We start from the raw sequence: 21,378 nt of genomic DNA, 5'->3' as shown, positions 1-21,378 counted from the left end.
TCTCCGGCAGAGACCACGGCCATGTCTGACTACATCTGGGAAAACTTGGCTAGAGGTTTCATTCGGAAGTCATCATCCCCTGCCGGAGCAGGATTCTTTTTCGTCCGGAAGAAAAACGGATCCCTTCTGCCGTGTATTGATTACCGAGGTCTAAACAGCATTACAGTCAAAAATAGGTATCCTCATCCACTGATCCCTGAACTCTTTGACCGTCTGAGAGGAGCCCGGGTCTTTACTAAGCTGGATCTGCGGGGAGCCTATAACTTGATCCGAATCCGTGCCGGGGACGAGTGGAAGACGGCATTCAATACTCAGGACGGCCATTACGAGTACTTGGTGTCATGATCCAGTGTTGGATCTGGCGGTATTAAAAGCACAAAGTGAACTTTTTTTACTTTGGTTAAGTTCAAAGGTGTTTTGACTGTCCCCGGTGGTGGTTGTGGTATTGCACTTTGGGTTTTTGTGCACTTAATTAGGTATTAGCTGTGACACCCTATAAAGGTGTGCTAGAGGTGTGCAATCACTGCCTGTGATATTGTGAGTTTGCTTTCACTTTGAGTTGGAGAGCCTGGAGGAAGGATGGAGCTGGTGAGGAGTCCTGCGCAGCTTAGCCAGGGGGGACGTGTTGCAGCTATGGTGTCTGGACGAAGGGCTGGCATGGCGTGGTGGGGTCACAGTGATGGAGTCAGCGGGAAGTGTCTGCATGGTCTGGTGGAGTGGCTACTATGGAGAGTGGCACTCACCATGTGGGACTTGGCCGCTGAGCTGGACTCAAGCATGCTTGACTTCGTGGCAGAAGCTGAACACTTCCTTGGGACTCTGGTACTAAGCAGCTGCAACTGGTGGTGGACTCTGCTCCAAGGCTGCACTAAGGTGAAGGGTCCTGTTATGGTGATGGATCCGGGTGGAGGAGAAGACGCACGCAGGTGGTGGGCTCTGTTGCTAGGAGCGCACGCAACAGAGCAAAGCTAAGTGGTGTTTCCCCTGTATTGTCTCTTTCCTCATGTGTGTTATTAGTGCAGTGGTGGGATTAGTCTCCGCACCGACCCATTCCCTAGTGAGGGTTTAGGGTCAGAGTGAGCAAGGGCGTTAAGGTACGCGTGCGGAGACAGGTGCGGAGCCTGTTTAGGGAATGTAAGGAGTGCAGGGACACTGGCCCAGGGGAGCTTAGGAGGTCTCCATTTCCCCATTCCCTATCGCAGGGCCCCCCATTGTTATAGTTACCCAGGTTCCCCCTTTATTATTTAAATGCGCCTTACTGGAGGCGGTGTTTCCAGATATTGTATGTATAACGTGTAATACCTAAATTCGCCAGGTGGAGGTGGCATATCCACCTGCACGTATTATTATTTAAATTCGCCCCACTGGAGGCGCTGTATCCAGGGTCACGTGTGTTATGGGTTCGCCTTGCGGTAACACCTGCGCCCAGACACACAGTGACCATGACACTTGGTTATGCCTTTTGGTCTCTGCAATGCCCCGGCGGTATTCCAGGAGTTCGTTAATGAAATCGTCCGAGACCTACTGTACTCTTGTGTCATCGTGTATCTTGATGACATCCTCATTTTTTCACCTGACTTGTCCACCCACCGGAGGAGTGTTCGACTGGTCCTGCAACGTCTACGGGAGAACCGACTCTATGCTAAATTGGAGAAATGCCTCATCGAGCAAACCTCATTACCCTTTCTAGGGTACATTATCACGGACTCCGGGGTGAGGATGGATCCTGAGAAATTGTCTGCAGTACTCAAATGGCCACGTCCGGTTGGAGTAAAAGCTATCCAACGGTTCTTGGGTTTTGCAAATCATTACAGGCAGTTCATTCCCCTCTTTTCTTCTGTGACCAAGCCCATCTCCGCCCTGACCCGAAAAGGGACCAAAGCACATGTCTGGCCACCAGAGGCCGAGGAGGCCTTCCTTGCCTTGAAACGATCCTTTGCTACCGCCCCGATTTTACATCGGCCGACAGCTAATAGGCCCTTCACCCTAGAGGTGAAAGCGTCCTCCATTGGAGCCGGGGCGGTCCTCTCTCAGCGGACGTCTTCTGGTAACTTGGTGCCTTGCGGGTTTTTCTCTAAATCCTTATCTCTCGCAGAATGCAACTATTCAATTGGAGATCGGGAGTTACTGGCCATTAAGATGGCACTGGAGGAGTGGCGGTATCTTCTGGAGGGGGCGGTCCATCCATTCACAATCTTCACGGACCACAAGAATTTGGCGTATCTTCAGGCTGCGCAAAGGCTCAACTCCAGGCAAGCCAGGTGGTCGCTATATTTTTCCCGCTTTGACTTCAAACTCCATTTTCGGCCTGGTGATAGGAATACCAAGGCGGATGCCTTATCCAGGTCATTGCAATCACCCGAGGCTGAGGAGGCTTCTTCATATATCATTGAGCCTGCCAAAGTTATCACCGTGGCACTCGTGACGCTCTCCCCCATTCCGCCAGGCAAGACCTTCGTTCCACCGAATAAGAGGTCGGAAATCGTAGACTGGGGGCCCTCTTCCAAGATTGCGGGCCACGTTGGGGTCAAGAAAACACTCTGCCTTCTCTCTCGCTACTATTGGTGGCCTTCTCTTCGTCAAGATGTGACAGATTTCGTAGCCTCCTGCACGACTTGTGCCCAGAACAAAGTACCTAGGGGCCTGCCATCCGGCCTGCTTCATCCTCTGCCTCCTCCTGAGGCCCCTTGGCGACAGATTGGTATGGACTTCATTACCGACTTACCTCGCTCTTCTGGATGTACCACTATCTTGGTGGTTGTCGACTGCTTCTCCAAGATGGCCCATTTTATCCCGTTGCCTGGTCTACCCACGGCACCCGAGTTGGCCAAGGTCTTCATTCACCAGATCTTCAGGCTTCATGGACTCCCTCAACGTATTGTCTCTGATCGAGGGGTCCAGTTTACCTCCCGATTCTGGAGGTCACTCAGCAAGCTCATGGGGATATCTCTGGACTTCTCCTCTGCCTATCACCCCCAGTCCAACGGGCAAGTGGAACGGATCAATCAGGTAGTAGCAGCCTACCTGCGTCACTTTTCTAACGCCCATCAAGACAACTGGGCCTCCCTTCTGCCATGGGCAGAGTTCGCCCATAACAACCACCCCAACAAGTCCACCACTAAAACACCGTTCTTTGTGGTTTTTGGCCAGAACCCTGGTGTTCCACTACCCCTCTCCCCGCCTTTGGGGGTTCCCGCTGCGGATGCCATCTCTTCAGGGTTTTCTCAAGTCTGGAGGGAGACCAGAGAGGCACTTGAAAAGTCCAGTATCTGGATTAAAAGACATGCAGACAAAAGACGCAGGGACCTTCCGCCATACCAACCTGGTGACAAAGTCTGGCTGTCAACTAAGCATATCCGCCTAAAGATGCCTTCTTACAAACTGGGTCCCCGGTACATTGGTCCGTTTGAGATTCTTGGACGCATTAACAACGTGGCTTATAAATTGAGGTTGCCAGCTTCACTCCGGGTCCCTAACACCTTCCATGTCTCGCTCCTTAAACCTGTTCTTAATCGGCATCACCCGCTCCCACCTCCTGTCCCTCAACCAGTAGGGGCCGATGATACCTTTTGAAGTAAGAGATATTTTGGACATGAAAAGAGTTCGGGGGCAAACCTTCTACCTTGTCGATTGCCTTGCCTCAGTCCGGTGCTCGTTTGCTGTCCTGCACTCCGTGCTCTGCTCTGTAGTCCTTTCCTCCCTGTCTCCGTCCTGTACTCCAGTGCCCAGTCCTGTACTCCATGTCTCCGTCCCATACTTTGACCTGCACTTCTTACTCCGTTCTGCATTCTATCCTCAGTCCTGTACCTCTCACTCAGTCCTTTGAGCCGCCCCTCTTGGTTCTAGCAGTCGCGGCATCTGTCTTCCGAGGGTCTGCCCCTAACGGCCCCTGTATAGGGGTCGGCACCACCTGGCACGCTCGTCCCCGGGAGCTCCAGCGCCGCGACTCAGAGGGTCCACTCTCGGACGTACCTTCCTGGCCGTCACTCCGAGGACCTGTGTGGCCGACACAGGTAACAGACTGGTGTTCGTGGTGTACTGACCTGGTTCAGTGGTAAAGACTGTGTTCCTGGAGGGTTCAGTGAGCAAGGTCCTGGAGGGTCAGTGTTGGGAAGAGCCCTGGAGCACGTGGTATGACCTTGGACCTGGTGAGGCGTAAGTGTTGGGCAGTCTCAGGCCGAGACGGATGTCCTGAATAGCACCCGCTAAGCCCCTGGACCTGGTGAGGCCGGTGTGTTGGGAAACCCTGGAAAGAGGGTCGGCTCCCTGAATAGCACCCAGTGCGCCCTGTGTGTTGGACGGTCTCAGGTGGAGATGGTGAGTCCTGAATAGCACACAGACAGGACACGTGAGTTTTGGAATTTTTTTTTGTGTGGTGTTTTTCTTTTCTTCTTTTCTCAACTCAGCCTGCGGTGGCTCAGTGGGAGTCAAGAAGGTGACAAGCGGCTTGATGTGGCTCAGTGGGGTCGTGAAGGTGACAAGCGGCTTCCGGTAACTCGGTGGGGTTACGAAGGTGACAAGCGGCTTCCGGTGGATCGGTGGGTCCACAAAGACGGCGCAGCAGGAGCTGCAGTGACTCCAGCCGCTGTATGTGTGAACAGCAGCCGGTGGTGTCGGTGATCGGTGACAGCAGGAGCTGTGGTGGTGCCAACAAGGGCTTGTGTGGTATCGTTAAGACATAAACTGTGTTGTGTGAACTGTGGTCTGAGAAGACCAGTTTAACAGACATGGGGAGATCCTCAAAGGGGGTGGAGTCCCAGAAGGGGGCGGTGACCCAAAGTGGGGTGGTAACCCAAAAAGGGGTGGAGTCCCGGGAGGGGGCGGCAACCCAAAGTGGGGTGGTGGTCCAGAAAGGGGCCGAGTTTGAAGAAATGACAGCACTGGGTGACTCAGTGGGTCTGTCTGGAGTACCGCAGTGTGTGTGCATTTCATTTCCAGAATGTGGGATATTCTTTCCGAATGATGACGGGCCGCAAGTGTGTACCGTGATGCTACACCGGGAAGGGATATGGGGACGGTTGGACTCAAAGAGTCGGGTGACTCTGGCAGGAACTCCTCTCAAACTCTGTCTGACTGAGAAAATGGTCCAAGTTCGCTGTGCACATGGGGTCACAGTGAACTATGCGGTAGACAGAGTAGTGTTTAAGGAGTTCGGAGGCAGTAAGTGCCAAGGTGGCAGTATACCACCAGACTTAGTTTATACCTCAGAGTGGGGCCGGGATTTGGTCAGGTTTGATGATCTATGCCAGGAGGATAGAGACTTGTCTACTGTAGGGCTAGCAGACACTGAGATGCTGACGTCTCCTAACGTGGACAGGCCAGACGTAGGGGCGACCGGAGAAAGAATGGCATCGGACAAATTTACTGACCTGACGTCACCTGAAGGGTACATCAGTGTGAATGAGAACGGTGTGGTAAACAAAAAGAGCAGAGCTGACACACAGAGAGTGCCTTGGGGGTTCACCGGACGGTGTGGTGTGACTGTGACGTGTTATTACCAATAGCCACCCCTAGGACAGAATCTAGTGCTGTGCTGACAAACTCGTGGCAGGACGGATGGTAACCTGGTCGAGAAAATAACGGGAGTAGAGACACAGTCAGAGGGTAACAGGGGGGTTCACTCGGCTGACGGGACTAACCCAGGGGTACCCTTAGACAATATGATTAAAGAAGTAATGGTGCAACACATACTGGCCAAAAGAGAACTAGAGCAGGAGATACAGTTAATAAAAGAGACAGTGAAGGAACAGCTCGAACGAGAAAGTGTGATGAGATAAACGGCCGAGCACAGAGTGGAGGAGCTTGAGAAAGAAGTCCTTAAGCTCAGAGGTCACCTGTCAACTTGGCACAGCGTAAACAACACCTTAAGAGAAGATGTGGTAGGGCTTGAGAAAAAAGTCTTGGAGCTCAGTGGTCACATGTCAATGTGGCAAAATGTGAACAAGACCCTTAGGGAAGAAATGGAAGAACTCAGAGGAGTAGTTAAAAGTCTTCTGCAGGAGAAATTGGACAAAGACTTACCGCGGGTGAGCGTAAGTGATAACAGGACAGAACGGCCAGTAGCCCTTGTGGCAAAGGGTCATGAAGTGATCAAATCGTGTGAAGTTGACGAGTTAAGAGCGGAAGAAGACAGTCACCCGGTCGGGTCAACGGCAGTGAAGGAAGTGTCCGTGGTAAACCTAGAGCCTTCGGTCCAGGAAGAGAGCAAGACCACAACCTTCCAGTTGGTGATTGATGTACCAGAAGACATGCAAGGAGCCTGTGCGGAGGAACGTGTGCATGAGGCTTTCAACGAAGCGGTCAAAGCGTGTAGGGTGCGCTGGGCACCTGAGACTCGGCAGTTGGTGGTAGTATCGGACAGAGAAGATACATTTAACTGAGTAGCTGTCCTAAAAGTGATGCATCTACAATGTCTCTACACCAAACAGCGGGTCAAGCAGAGTAATGTGAAGGCTGCTCGACGCCTAGAGTTAGCAAGGGAGGCTATGGATCAGCTGGGTTTGTGGAAAGATGTGGTGCCGGTACCCAAAGCTCTGATTGGGAGAATCATTGGAAGATCTGGGAAGGTAATGCAACACCTTGTGAATATCTCCGGTGTGGTGAGAGTGAGGATCCCTCCTGATGAAGACCAAGTAGCTAATGAAGTGGGTAGGATTCTCATCCTGGTGATTGGCTCCGTGGAGAGCCTGAGAGACTTTCGGATGCTATTGGAGTATCGAGTGAGGTACCTGCAAGAGATTAAACAGTTGAGGAAGGACCGCTGGCGAATTAATAAAGAAGTACGGAATACCAGGTGGCGGCCGCCTGCAACCCAACAAGATGTAAGGACCCGGAGAGTTCCGCCAAGAAGTGACAGGGCAGATGGCCGAAGAATGTCAGCAAGTGGTAGTTCGACTGGCAGGATGACGTTGAGAGACCGTAGTTCCTGTGAGAGCCTGAATGAATCACACTCAGGCCAGACAGTAGGCCTGATTAGGACTGATGACCGTACCAACGGGGGAGCTGGTCGGGGAACGGAACAAACAGAGTAGGAAGGTGGTGACTGGACCGTGTCTGATGATGCACAAAACTGGAGGGTCAAAGAGCAGGACCGATATTCTGACCGGGGGGGGCGGGGGAGGCCTAACGTAGAGAGGAGGCCATATGACAGGTGGAAAAGGTTCTCTCGATCTGTAGGGCAAAGTGTGATGAGTGCCCGGTCTCGAGAGCCTGATGTAATGTTGTGTGTTCAACCCCACAAGTTTGAACAGAGGGGCGAGGTATGTGGTGTAGTAACCACTATGTCCGCTAGGGGGCGCTGTGTGGAGGTTCCAAGGGAGAGGATGAGTGGCAGAATCCTGGTGGATGGTTGTGTATCTCAAAGGGGGTGGCTTTGAGATGGAGACTTATGCGTATTGATCAGCAATGGTATTGCTGAGGTGTTATTTCAAGGTATAAGGGAGAAGTCTCTAGGTAACTTGGGAGTTGGGCGGGCCAGTTACCTACAAACCCACCCAGGGGTGTCTGAAAACGCCTGTATTAAAAAGCTATGAGTGTGTGAAGGACCTGTGATGAGGTCATAGTCATGTGACCTGGTGGGCGTGGCTATAGACCATATAATGTGGCCAGGGTAGGTCACATGTGGTGAATGATGGGACCTGGTTGGACCAGTGTGGAAGGTCCTGCAGAGATGGAGCTTCCTGCCTGACGGCACGCGTGAAGTGGCTGGGAGCAATGGCGATGTGTGCCTGAGAGTTCCCTGGAGGGAACGAACGTGTGCAGAATGCTGCAGCCGTATGAGGAACCCTGACGTGGGTGAGATCATTGTGAGGCTAAGTGAGCCTGCGTACTGGACATTGATAATAAGAGTGAAGCATTATAATGGACGCTATGCTGGTAATGCTATTAAGTGAACTTTCTGTTGCTGCTGTGGTTTGAGGCGTGAATAAACTGCAAGGACTGTATGATTTGATGGAAAATCCGTGCCGGAACTGGTTTTTGTTCGCTGCAAGCGAGAATCCCCTAAGTAAATGACAGCACTACCTCACAAAATATATATATCACTGCTCCCTCTATCTAATATATAAAGCTCAAGTGTGTGTGTGTATGCTTGCTGGGAGGAGGGAGAGGGATGCTGGCATTGGTGATACAGGTGTCTCACAATATCTACACAAAGATTGAGAGGCCTTTATGATGGAACATGAAAGTGTCCAGGAGCCATTTTTTAACACAATACCAGGATGCCTATTGCTTGCGGTAGTCTGAGAAGCCTGTGTGGCCTAAGTGTGCTAGCATCTGGGATGTTATTGGTCAGCAATTGCAAAGAGTTGTCAACAGCAGATCTTGATGATTTACATGCCTACGCATAACATTCCTCGGACAACCATTAATAACCTGATAGCATGCTAAAGCTTGTAAGTGCGTGTATTTCAGTGCATTATTCTAAATAAATTGAGATGTTTTGTAAATTTTGTTTCCATTTTCTCTTCATGTGCATATCATTAACAAGTCTATCAAATCTTTGAGTTTCATAACGCCACAACATTTCCTTCTTGAATTTACAATTTCAATGTTAAGGTGTGTATATCAAAAAGACATAAAATACATGGTATACGCAATCTAAAAAATGCACATATTTACCATTTGCTAAAATTGGAACACTTGGAGTCTGATCTGATCGCTTCTCACCTGTGTACAATAGACGGAACTATTAGTTTAATTAACCAAAATTAACAAAACTCAAAATATTGCAAAATACAATATTGACTTCTCATAACTAAATTACATTTCACTATTTAGGCTATTGTGCACACGTATGCAGAAAATTCCTGACTGAAAACCGGACTCCTTCCCAGAAAACGCGCGTTTTTTGCACAAAAAACGCATGTTTTTTATGCATTTTTTCTCCAGAGCATCCCGTCTCATAAAAAATAGGTAGAAATGCGGATTTTTCTGTGAAATTAATGAGCATACTGCGTTTTTTTTTCGTGGGGAAAAAAATTCATCAATATGCACAAAGTGCAGAATTCATTAAAATGAATGGGATGCTTCTTTAAAGCATTTTATTTGGTAAAAACGAGAAAAAAATGCTTACATGTGCACATAGCCTTAAACTAAAAGCTAGCAAAAAATCATAAAGAATAGAGTTGAGCGACTTTTGGTTTTTTAGGGTCGCGTTTCGTTTCGTGAAACCCGACTTTTCCAAAAGTCGGGTCGAGCAAGATCGTCCGATTATAAGGAAAAGTCAGGGTCGTCCCGAAACACGAAACCCAATGTAAGTCAATGGGGAATAAAAGTCGGCAGTGAGAGGAGGACAGGAAACACACCAACAGTGCCCATTTGAATGCCAAAAGCATCAATTCTTCTTACTTAAGCTTGTCAACCTTAATTAACTTCATAATACAAGTTACGCACTGAAAAATGGGGGTTATTTGGCTACAGACTGTGGGGGGGGGGGAGGGCTGGCTCCAGGTTTTCATGTGCCCTGGGCGAAAGAGCGCCCCTTTAACACATACCACAACTCATCATGCTCCGATACGGCAGAGAAATAGCGGTATAGTACAATGAAAAATACCTCACTTTTTACATCTCATGACGAGGCCCATCTATTTCTCCATACAGAATCATTGGTCCCATATAATGTTTGAAACAGTATATGATGAGCTCCACATAATGCTACAGTATATGTTGGTCCCCATGGATGAAGCTCTACTGTCTTATGGGCCCAAATAATGCTCCAAACATAATGGGCCCCATTTCTAATGCTCTAGTGTATAATGGGCCCTGTAAATGCTGCTCCAGTGTCTGATGTCCACCTTTGGAATGTTCCAGTGTATGGTGGGCCCCATCTATCATTCTCAGACGGTGTTAGGCCCAGTATGGATTGCACGTGATTGCACCAAGGTGAGAAAGGGTACCGTATCCCCAGATAACATGTATGGATAGTGTACACATTCAAAATATATGTCTATACATCAGGAGGCAGGCTCAGACGGTGTTAGGCCCAGTATGGATTGCACGTGATTGCACCAAGGTTAGAAAGGGTACCGTATCCCCAGATAACATGTATGGATAGCGTACACATTCAAAATATATGTCTCAGGAGGCAGGCTCAGACGGTGTTAGGCCCAGTATGGATTGCACAAAGGTTAGAAAGGGTACCGTATCCCCAGATAACATGTATGGATAGCGTACACATTCAAAATATATGTCTCAGGAGGCAGGCTCAGACGGTGTTTTTCCCAGTATGGATTGCACGTGATTGCACAAAGGTTAGAAAGGGTACCGTATCCCCGGATAACATGTATGGATAGCGTACACATTCAAAATATATGTCTCAGGAGGCAGGCTCAGACGGTGTTAGGCCCAGTATGGATTGCACGTGATTGCACAAAGGTTAGAAAGGGTACCGTATCCCCAGATAACATGTATGGATAGCGTACACATTCAAAATATATGTCTCAGGAGGCAGGCTCAGACGGTGTTAGGCCCAGTATGGATTGCACGTGATTGCACAAAGGTTAGAAAGGGTACCGTATCCCCAGATAACATGTATGGATAGCGTACACATTCAAAATATATGTCTCAGGAGGCAGGCTCAGACGGTGTTAGGCCCAGTATGGATTGCACAAAGGTTAGAAAGGGTACCGTATCCCCAGATAACATGTATGGATAGCGTACACATTCAAAATATATGTCTCAGGAGGCAGGCTCAGACGGTGTTAGGCCCAGTATGGATTGCACGTGATTGCACAAAGGTTAGAAAGGGTACCGTATCCCCGGATAACATGTATGGATAGCGTACACATTCAAAATATATGTCTCAGGAGGCAGGCTCAGACGGTGTTAGGCCCAGTATGGATTGCACGTGATTGCACAAAGGTTAGAAAGGGTACCGTATCCCCGGATAACATGTATGGATAGCGTACACATTCAAAATATATGTCTATACATCAGGAGGCAGGCTCAGACGGTGTCAGGCACAGTATGGATTTGACGGCCCAGATTACACAGCGGAGGAGCAGGGAGAGGTAAAGATTGCAAATGCTGGGGCCCTGCCCAAGCAAGGGGGGCCCACTTGTGGGCGTCGGTACTGGCACTGGGCCCCTCATAGTACAGCGGTGTGTCTGACGGCGGGTGTGCACCACCACCGTCAGAGACACTTGATTGCACTATGAGGGACCCTGTGCCAGTGCCCGTGCCCAAGAGTCGGCCTACCCACCTGTCCAGGGCAACGGCACTCGCACGGTGTCGTGCGCTAGGTGGTGACCCCGGCCATGGGGGGGTGGCAGCACAGTTAGGGAGTTTTAGAAAGTGGCATATGTTGATGTTGGACATTCAGCTGATGCAAAAGGCGAAATAGGTGAAGTACCAGGAAGAGGTGGACCAAAGCAAGCCATTTTTCTGTCACCCTATGTGTCATCAGGGGAAGGTGGGACAAAATCCTTGGAAACCCATGCGTGGTTCATTTTAATGAAGGTTAGATCATCCACATTTTGGGTTGACAGACGGGTCCTTTTTTCTGTCAGGATTGATCCAGCTGCACTGAAGACTCTTTCCGATAGCACACTTGCAGCTGGGCAAGCGAGCTCCTGTAAGGCATATTGGGCCAATTCAGGCCAGGTGTCCAGTTTAGCGGCCCAATAGTCAAAGGGGAATGACCTGTGTGGGAGAACATCGATATGGGAGGAAAAGTAGTTTGTAACCATAGTTGACAACTGCTGTCTCCTGTCACTTTCCATCGATGCAGTATTACCAGTTGTGTGAGCGGTATTTGAAAAATCAGTCCACAACATTGTCATGAAACCCCTGTCTCCAACGCCACTTCTGCTGTGTGCACCACGAACACCTCTGCCAAGCTGCCCCCGGCCCGAACGGCTCGTGTGAGAACCATCACCGCTGCTGTGTGCTGGGAATGCCTCAAGCAACCGATTTACCAGAGTTGCTTGTTTATTAGCCAATATTAGGTCAAGGTTCTCCTGTGGCATGATGTTTTGTAATTTGCCTTTATAGCGTGGATCCAGGATGCTGGCCAACCAGTATTCGTCATCGTTCATCATTTTGGCAATGCGGGGGTCCCTTTTTAGGATCCGCAAGGCATAATCTGACATGTGGGCCAATGTTCCCGGTGTCAATGATGCACTGCGAGTGCTGGGTGGAGGAGCACTTTCTGGCAAATCCACATCCCTCCAGTCACGCACAAACCCTGTACCAGACCTTGCCACGCCAACATTTTCACTTGCCCCACGAGATGCATCCTCCTCCCCTAAGTAATCATCCCCATCATCATCCTCCTCCTCCTCTTCTTCCTCCACCTCGTCCAGGAGAGGTCCCTGAGCAGACAATGGCTGAATGTCATCAAGGATTCCCTCCTCCTCTTCCTCCTCATCAACATTGGCTGCAGACGCCTGCTCCTTAAGGTGCGTCAAAGTTTGCATGAGCAGACGCATAAGTGGGATGCTCATGCTTAGGATGGCGTCGTCTGCGCTTACCAGCCGTGTGCATTCCTCAAAACACTGAAGGACTTTACAAAGGTCTTTCAGCTTCGACCACTGCACACCTGTCAACTCCATGTCTGCTCTCAAAGTGCCTGGCCGTGTATCCTCCCACAAATGCATTATGGCCTGCCTCTGCTCGCACAGCCGCTCCACCATGTGCAGGGTGGAGTTCCACCTTGTTGCAATGTCGATAATGATGCGGTGGTTGGGAAGGTGGAGCAATCGCTGCAGCTTCTGCATACGAATGGAGTGTACAGGCGACCGGCGGATGTGCGCGCACAGTCTTCGCACCTTCTGGAGCAAGGCTGTTAACTCTGGATAATTTTTGAGGAAGCACTGCACCACCAGGTTCAAGGTGTGAGCCAAGCAAGGTATGTGGCTGAGTTTTGAAAGGGCTATGGCTGCCACAAAATTACGGCCGTTATCACTAACTACCTTGCCTGCCTCAAGATGTACACTGCCCAGCCATGACTCAGTTTGTCGCTTCAAGTATTCGGCCAGCACCTCGGCGGTGTGTCTGTCGCCCAAACACATCATCTGCAACACAGCCTGCTGACGCTTTCCACTAGCTGCTCGATAGGGGGACACATCGTGTGCAACAGTGGCAGCTGCAGATGGAGTGCTCGTACGACTGCGCTCTGTGGACGAGCTTTCGCTTCTGGAGGAGGAGGAGGAGGGTCGAACGCCTACAGCCAACTGTTTCCTATACCGTGGGCTAGGCAGCACTGTCCCACCACCGCTGTCCCCTGTGGACCCTGCATCCACCACATTAACCCAGTGCGCAGTGATGGACACGTAACGGCCCTGGCCATGCCGACTGGACCATGCATCAGTTGTGAGGTGCACCTTTCCGCTCACTGACTGCTTGAGTGCATGGACAATGCGGTCTTTCACATGATGGTGGAGGGCTGGGATGGCTTTGCGAGAGAAGAAGTGGCGACTGGGTAGGTCATAGCGTGGTACTGCATAGGCCATGAGTTCGCGGAAAGCTGTGCTTTCCACCAACCGAAAGGGCATCATCTCAAACGAGATTAGTTTGGCAATGTGGGCGTTCAAACCCAGTGTACGCGGATGAGAGACTGAGTACTTTCTTGACCTACTCATAGTGTCTGGGAGGGTGAGCTGGACTTGAGAGCTGCATATGGTGGAAGTAGCGGTGGACAGGGCGGACTGAGAGAGGGTTGATGATGGTGATGGAGTTGGTGTTCTTTCTGATGGCCTAGAATCAGTCTTTCGTTGATATAACAGTGGGATTCCCTGACTGCTGTGGTCTTGCAACGACACCTCAACATTTGCTGCTGTGCTAACCGGTGGGCTTACAGTGGGGGAAACAATGTAGCGTTGCTGACTACCTTCGTTGTGATCAGTTGCACATGTGGCACTTGAGGTTTGGTGTTGTGTCCACGCTTGCAAGTGCATGCTGGTTAAATGTCTAAGCATGCAACTGGTATTCAAATTTTTCAGATTTTTCCCTCGGCTAAAGGTCTTTGCGCTCTTCTTACAGATAACCTTGGCCTGATCATGAGGATTTTGGTCAAAAAAGTGCCACACTGCACTCTTCCTACTTTGGCAGACATTTTGCGGCCTAGCACGCTGTAATCTTTTGACCCTCTGGACAAGCTGTCCAGCAACTCTTTTGATGTTTGGAACCTGTCTTTGGAGTGCTCCGGGCCTGCCAGATAACAGCTGTTGCGATGTCGATGTCTGCTGTGGATGCTCCTCATCTAAGCTATTGGAAGCAGCACCCTCTTCCCCCAATGGATGCTAATCTGGGTCAACAACTGGGTCATCCATCACCTCCTCTTCTATGTCATGTGCACCTTCCTCTGTGTCACCGTGTATGGTGGTATAGTGTGCGGGAAGGGGCACCTGAGTCTCATCAGGGTCAGAATCTGGCTCTGTACACTGCGAGGACAATGTAGTGCTCTGAGTGAATGTACCAGCAGAATCATCCATCAGCGGCTGTGCATCAGTGCACTCCATGTCAGATTCATCTTGGCCTGGGTAATTCACCATTTCACTTGATAATCCAGGCATGGTATGTGAAAACAGCTCCATGGAGTAATCAGTAGTATGGCCTGCGTCATCCTTCAATCTTGGTTGGGGTGAAGGACACAAGGAAAGGTGTGGTTCGTGAACATGAGCCTCCAATGACGACTCAGTGCTTTTACTTTTTACAACTGAAGAAGAGGAGGCGATAGAGCTGGAGGCTGAGTCAGCAATGTAAGACAAAACTTTTTCCTGATACTCTGGCTTTAAAAGCGGTTTGCCAACTCCTAGAAAACTAAGCGTTCGAGGCCTTATGTAGCCAGACGATGACGAAGGGTCAGCACCTCCTGCATTCGGTCCTATTTTGCTCTTGCCACTACCATCAGATCCACCACCAACACCATCATTACCAGCTGCCAACCCCCGCCCAATTCCACGGCCTCTTCCACCAGCCTTCCTCATTTTTGGTAGAAATGTAGACAAAATCCAACAAACTATATAGTAATGTATAACAAGGTACAAGGTGTCTATAGGACAGGGGAGATTTTGAATTTCTGCAGACACTTGTGGACACTGGACACTTTTGGATTGTGTGAGGCCCACTGATATCTGAGCGCTATGTGACAGGCTCGATGGCACAGCTGTGACCAAAGTGACTAGAGGATAAGGGAGATTTTGAATCTCTGCACACACTTTTGGACACTGGACACTTTTGGATTGTGTGAGGCCCACTGATATCTGAGCGCTATGTGACAGGCTCGATGGCACTGCTGTGACCAAAGAGACTAGAGGATAAGGGAGATTTTGAATCTCTGCACACACTTTTGGACACTGGACACTTTTGGATTGTGTGAGGCCCACTGATATCTGAGCGCTATGTGACAGGCTCGATGGCACAGCTGTGACCAAAGTGACTAGAGGATAAGGGAGATTTTGAATCTCTGCACACACTTTTGGACACTGGACACTTTTGGATTGTGTGAGGCCCACTGATATCTGAGCGCTATGTGACAGGCTCGATGGCACAGCTGTGACCAAAGTGACTAGAGGATAAGGGAGATTTTGAATCTCTGCACACACTTTTGGACACTGGATGGACACTTTTGGATTGTGTGAGGCCCACTGATATCTGAGCGCTATGTGACAGGCTCGATGGCACAGCTGTGACCAAAGTGACTAGAGGATAAGGGAGATTTTGAATCTCTGCACACACTTTTGGACACTGGATGGACACTTTTGGATTGTGTGAGGCCCACTGATATCTGAGCGCTATGTGACAGGCTCGATGGCACAGCTGTGACCAAAGTGACTAGAGGATAAGGGAGATTTTGAATCTCTGCACACACTTTTGGACACTGGATGGACACTTTTGGATTGTGTGAGGCCCACTGATATCTGAGCGCTATGTGACAGGCTCGATGGCACAGCTGTGACCAAAGTGACTAGAGGATAAGGGAGATTTTGAATCTCTGCACACACTTTTGAACACTGGATGGACACTTTTGGATTGTGTGAGGCCCACTGATATCTGAGCGCTACGTGACAGGCTCGATGGCACAGCTGTGACCAAAGTGACTAGAGGATAAGGGAGATTTTGAATCTCTGCACACACTTTTGGACACTGGATGGACACTTTTGGATTGTGTGAGGCCCACTGATATCTGAGCGCTATGTGACAGGCTCGATGGCACAGCTGTGACCAAAGTGACTAGAGGATAAGGGAGATTTTGAATCTGTGCACACACTTTTGGACACTGGACACTTTTGGATTGTGTGAGGCCCACTGATATCTGAGCGCTATGTGACAGACTCGATGGCACAGCTGTGACCAAAGTGACTAGAGGATAAGGGAGATTTTGAATCTCTGCACACACTTTTGGACACTGGATGGACACTTTTGGATTGTGTGAGGCCCACTGATATCTGAGCGCTATGTGACAGGCTCGATGGCACAGCTGTGACCAAAGTGACTAGAGGATAAGGGAGATTTTGAATCTCTGCACACACTTTTGGACACTGGACACTTTTGGATTGTGTGAGGCCCAATGAATATCTGAGCGCTATGTGACAGGCTCGATGGCACAGCTGTGACAAAAGTGACTAGAGGATAAGGGAGATTGGATTGCTTTTAAAAAAGCAGTTTGCGGAGCAGTGGGTAAACAGCAATGCAGGAATGTCAGGAAGCCTTAGAAGGCAGCCCAACAACCAACACCACTGATACACCACTATATAGCCTCCCCTTGCACTGCACACACAGTGACTGGTGTGTTGTGCAGGCCAAATCGCTAGCAACAGAAGCAGTTTTTTTGTCTTCTTCCCTGCCCTACAGAATCAGCAGCAACCTCTCCCTATACTAAGATCGGCAGAAGTAAGATGGCGGTCGGCGTGCACGCCCTTTTATACCCCCTGTGACGCCCACCAAAGCAAGCCAATCACTTGCATGCCCTTCTGAAAGATGGTGGTGACCCGTGCCTATGTCATCACGTTGCCCACAGTGTCCGTGGATCCTGATTGGCTGAAAAAGAGCGCAAAACAAACTTTTGAAACGCGACTTTGGCGCGTAAGTCGCCGACCTCGTGGCCGACCTCATCCTAGGGTCGGGTTTCGTTTCATGAAACCCGACTTTGCCAAAAGTCGGCGACTTTTGAATTTTTTCGACCCGTTTCGCTCAACTCTAATAAAGAATAAAAATATTATTCATTCTTTTTTATTTTGAGATAAATACCATATAATCAATTTTTTATGTGTCTGAAGAGATCAGCCATGACTCTTTCTTCTATTCCCAGTCCAGTGTTTGGCTGTAAGATAAGTGTCTGTCCTGAATGTTGTTTCAGGTAACATTGTCAAGCCCTGCCCCCTTGACTTAAAGGTAGAGCTTGAATCTGCTGTCAACCGAAAATTAAATTGATCAACATGAAATTAACCCCTATGTTTTTTCTTCTACAAGAATGATTGTTTTATGATCGAGCAAAAATGGTATAGATAAAGAGAGCAACTACTGTATATTTTTTGAGAGAAATTACACACTGCGAAAAGCATTCAAGAATGTTAATATGTATTGTGTAGAAAGTCCAAATACTACAAAAAAAGAAAAATACACTTTCTTGTTTATGGCATAAATGTCAGACCATTCGGATACATAAATTTAAAAACTGGAGAAATGCCAAACTCTGTGGTCAAGTAAATGATAATACAAACCAATGATTTGAAAAATAGAATACAAATTTTCAAGATAAAATATGGTGCTAATGACAACAAGTGTACCTGCAGAATACATGGGTGACCAAATATTGCTGCAAGAAATGATGACAAATTTGAAAGATTAAATAGGATAAAGGAACACAGCAATGGAGAGTAGCAATTATTTAAAAAAGATTTAAAAAAAAAAAATTCTCATGAAGGTGTAAATATGAAGAATGCACAAATATAAGATATACCTGTGAATATAAGTGTATAAGAACAAAGATGCTTACAAAATATGTATACAATTAGTAACAAGTGCCAAACTGATAATAAATATACACACATGGATATATTAAACCCATAAAAATAAATGCGTGTGTGGCCCTTTAAAAGTAAAAAAAATAAAGTGGAATGTCAGCAAAATATTGCACTGCCTATAGGAAAAAAGGACAAAGTGCAAATGCAATAAATATAATTAGTAATGGAACCACAATAGGTGGTCTATATGCAATGACTGAGCAAAAGTACATGGAAACGTAGACAGAGTGAAGTGACAAGGTAACATGGATAAAAAAAATAGCAGATATGGCCAAAATGGGTGATATGCCAAAAGGTAAATGTAAAGAGCCGTTACTTGGGTGGTCACACTGGTGCAAGCAGGAACGCGACCAGATGCAAATTTTGGATTGAGTCCTTCGTCAGGGAGTGGTGTCCAGAGATAGCGGTGGGTATAAAAAGGGGATGTGGACAAGGGATGTGAATGCCCCATGCACAGCCAGGAGGACCCAGAAGCAGCAAGTGCCAGCGTCATGCAGCCGATGACAGGGAACATGATACGTGACTCGTCGCCATGACAGCATAGAGACGCCAGGACCCAACTGTGATGGGGTATGTGACAGAGCAGGAAGAGACGCCAGGCCGATAAATAATCCAACAATATTTATTGGAACAAGGAACTGAGGAACCACAAATAAAGGTAATTCTGCAGCATCTGTAATGAGTCCACGATGAATCCCCACTGCGTCCACAATGAGTCCAAACAAAGGGAGCAGATCTGGGGGCGCCACCCGTCTGACTGACACCAGGAAAATAGAAATGGTTCTTGGATGAATTCAATGGATCAGCAGATCAGGGACGGTCACCGGGATCTCGCCTCAGCATAAGATCCCAGCCCTTCGCAAGTCACCATATAACAGTCTTTAGATTCAGTCCTTAAATCCAGTAGGGTAGCGAGACTTGACAATTACATGTAGCAAAATGATTTCCAACCTCCATACATGATACCAGGATCCAGCAGCAGCTGCAGTTCCTTGTCCTTCAAAGCACATAGCATCAACTAACTGAACATTTGGTTTATTGTCCTACCACTCTTAGTATCACTGCGCAACAAGGAGGCAGATTCCAACACCCACCCCCTTAAATATAGCTCCAAGGATTAAGAACATTCCAGAAACCCTGTCTGCAGTCTCTCTACATGTTTGTGTATTGGAGATGCCCCCTGCAGAGTGGAACAAAAACAAGCATGCCCCCACCAGATACAGAACAAGGAATGCTAATGTAAGCCTGATTACAGTATGGTCCATGTGTGCAGGCTGAGGGTGACTCTCTGTTACACCGGTGACCACCGAGACATAGGCGGCGCATGCATGTGGATCTGATCCAAACATTATGGGCATATAGAGATTGAGCTGCAAAAGGTGGAACTGGAAGAGCGTTGTGAAGAAAAATGTGTGAAGAGAGGTGACAAAAGTGTGTATGGTGTGCCAAGTGAATGATGAAGCGTAAATGCATGGAATGTGTGAATAAACAGATAAAAGAATAAACACCAAATAATAAAAGGAAGAAAAAAAACAGTGAAAAAAGGGGGCATTGATCACAGTGACAAAAAATGTAATAATAAAAATGCTGATGCTATAAATAAAAAATAAACAATATAAGAGAAATGAAAAATAAATAAAACAAATAATGATTAGGACAAGGTGAAATACATACTGTATACCACTGTAAACCATGTCTGCAACAGCATAAAAAGAAAAAATAAAGAAAAAAAGAATGAAAATTGATACAGACTTGAATATGCCACTATCAATACAGTTAAAGGAATGTGTGAAATAAATAAAAATAGAAATATATAGTGACGGGCATATAAGTGCTAATGCAGAACATATATATATATATACACTCACTGGCCACTTTATTAGGTACACCATGCTAGTAAGGGGTTGGACCCCCTTTTGCCTTCAGAACTGCCTCAATTCTTCGTGGCATGAAGAATTCAACAAGGCAGAGATTCAACAAGGTGCTGGAAGCATTCCTCAGAGATTTTGGACCATATTGACATGATGGCATCACACAGTTGGCGCAGATTTGTCGGCTGCACATCCCTGATGCGAATCTCCCGTTCCACCACATCCCAAAGATGCTCTATTGGATTGAGATCTGGTGACTGAGGAGGCCATTTGAGTACAGTAAACTCATTGTCATGTTCAAGAAATCAATCTGAGATGATTCGAGCTTTATGACATGGCGCATTATCCTGCTGAAAGTAGCCATCAGATGTTGGGTACATTGTGGTCATAAAGGGATGGACATGGTCAGCAACAATACTCAGGTAGGCTGTGGCGTTGCAACGATGCTCAATTGGTACCAAGGGGCCCAAAGAGTGCCCAGAAAAAATTCCCCACACCATGACACCACCACCACCAGCCTGAACCGTTGATACAAGGCAGGATGGATCCATGCTTTCATGTTGTTTACGCCAAATTCTGACCCTACCATCCGAATGTCGCAGCAGAAATCGAGACTCATCAGACCAGGCAACGTTTTTCCAATCTTCTACTGTCCAATTTCGATGAGCTTGTGCAAATTGTAGCCTCAGTTTCCTGTTCTTAGCTGAGAGGAGTGGTACCCAGTGTGGTCTTCTGCTGCTGTAGCCCATCTGTCTCAAAGTTCGACGCACTGTGCGTTCAGAGATGCTCTTCTGCCTACCTTGGTTGTAACGGGTGGCAATTTGAGTCACTGTTGCCTTTCTATCAGCTCGAACCAGTCTGCCCATTCTCCTCTGACCTCTGGCATCAACATGGCATTTCCGGCCACAGAACTGCCGCTCACTGGATTTTTTTTCTTTTTCGGACCATTCTCTGTAAACCCTAGAGATGGTTGTGCGTGAAAATCCCAGTAGATCAGCAGTTTCTGAAATTCTCAGACCAGCCCTTCTGGCACCAACAATCATGCCACGTTCAAAGGCACTCAAATCACCTTTCTTCCCCATACTGATGCTCGGTTTGAACTGCAGGAGATTGTCTTGACCATGTCTACATGCCTAAATGCACTGAGTTGCCGCCATGTGATTGGCTGATTAGAAATTAAGTTTTAACACACAGTTGGACAGGTGTACCTAATAAAGTGGCCAGTGAGTGTATATACTAGCTGAAGAGCCCGGCGCTGCCTGGGCATAGTAACCAACTGTGGTTAGTTATAACAAATTATAATGATTATATTGCACATAAAAACATTTCACATCATTGAATACAACACTACAGATTTGCAACACAAATTAACTAAACGATTACCCAAGTATTGATAGTATTTTATTTTCAACTCATTCAAGAGCCTTTTCATAAGCAACATGTGTATCTGTGTATCTAACCCTATCCTGTGTGATATCCTGCCGTGTGACTGTGCAAAATTTTGTGGCTGTAGCTGCAACGGTGCAGATGCCAATCCCGGA

The 21,378-nt window shown here is 48.0% G+C and overlaps 1 protein-coding gene across 1 annotated transcript in view; it reads right to left on the bottom strand.

Moving 5' to 3' along the window:
• Positions 1 to 21,378, bottom strand: part of SCUBE3 (signal peptide, CUB domain and EGF like domain containing 3) — a 1,051,867-nt gene that overhangs the window by 762,891 nt on the left and 267,598 nt on the right. The window contains exon 7 of the mRNA XM_073575619.1: positions 8,620 to 8,667. Coding sequence (XP_073431720.1) covers positions 8,620 to 8,667 — 48 coding nt within the window. The remainder of the gene's footprint in view (positions 1 to 8,619; positions 8,668 to 21,378) is intronic.

Source organism: Dendrobates tinctorius, unplaced genomic scaffold, assembly GCF_039654945.1.
Source record: "Dendrobates tinctorius isolate UK_male_01 unplaced genomic scaffold, ASM3965494v1 ptg000045l, whole genome shotgun sequence".
Classification (NCBI taxonomy): Eukaryota; Metazoa; Chordata; class Amphibia; order Anura; family Dendrobatidae; genus Dendrobates; species Dendrobates tinctorius.
The sequence above is the reverse complement of the archived record's forward strand: the minus strand, read 5'-3'. Positions and strand labels throughout refer to the sequence as shown.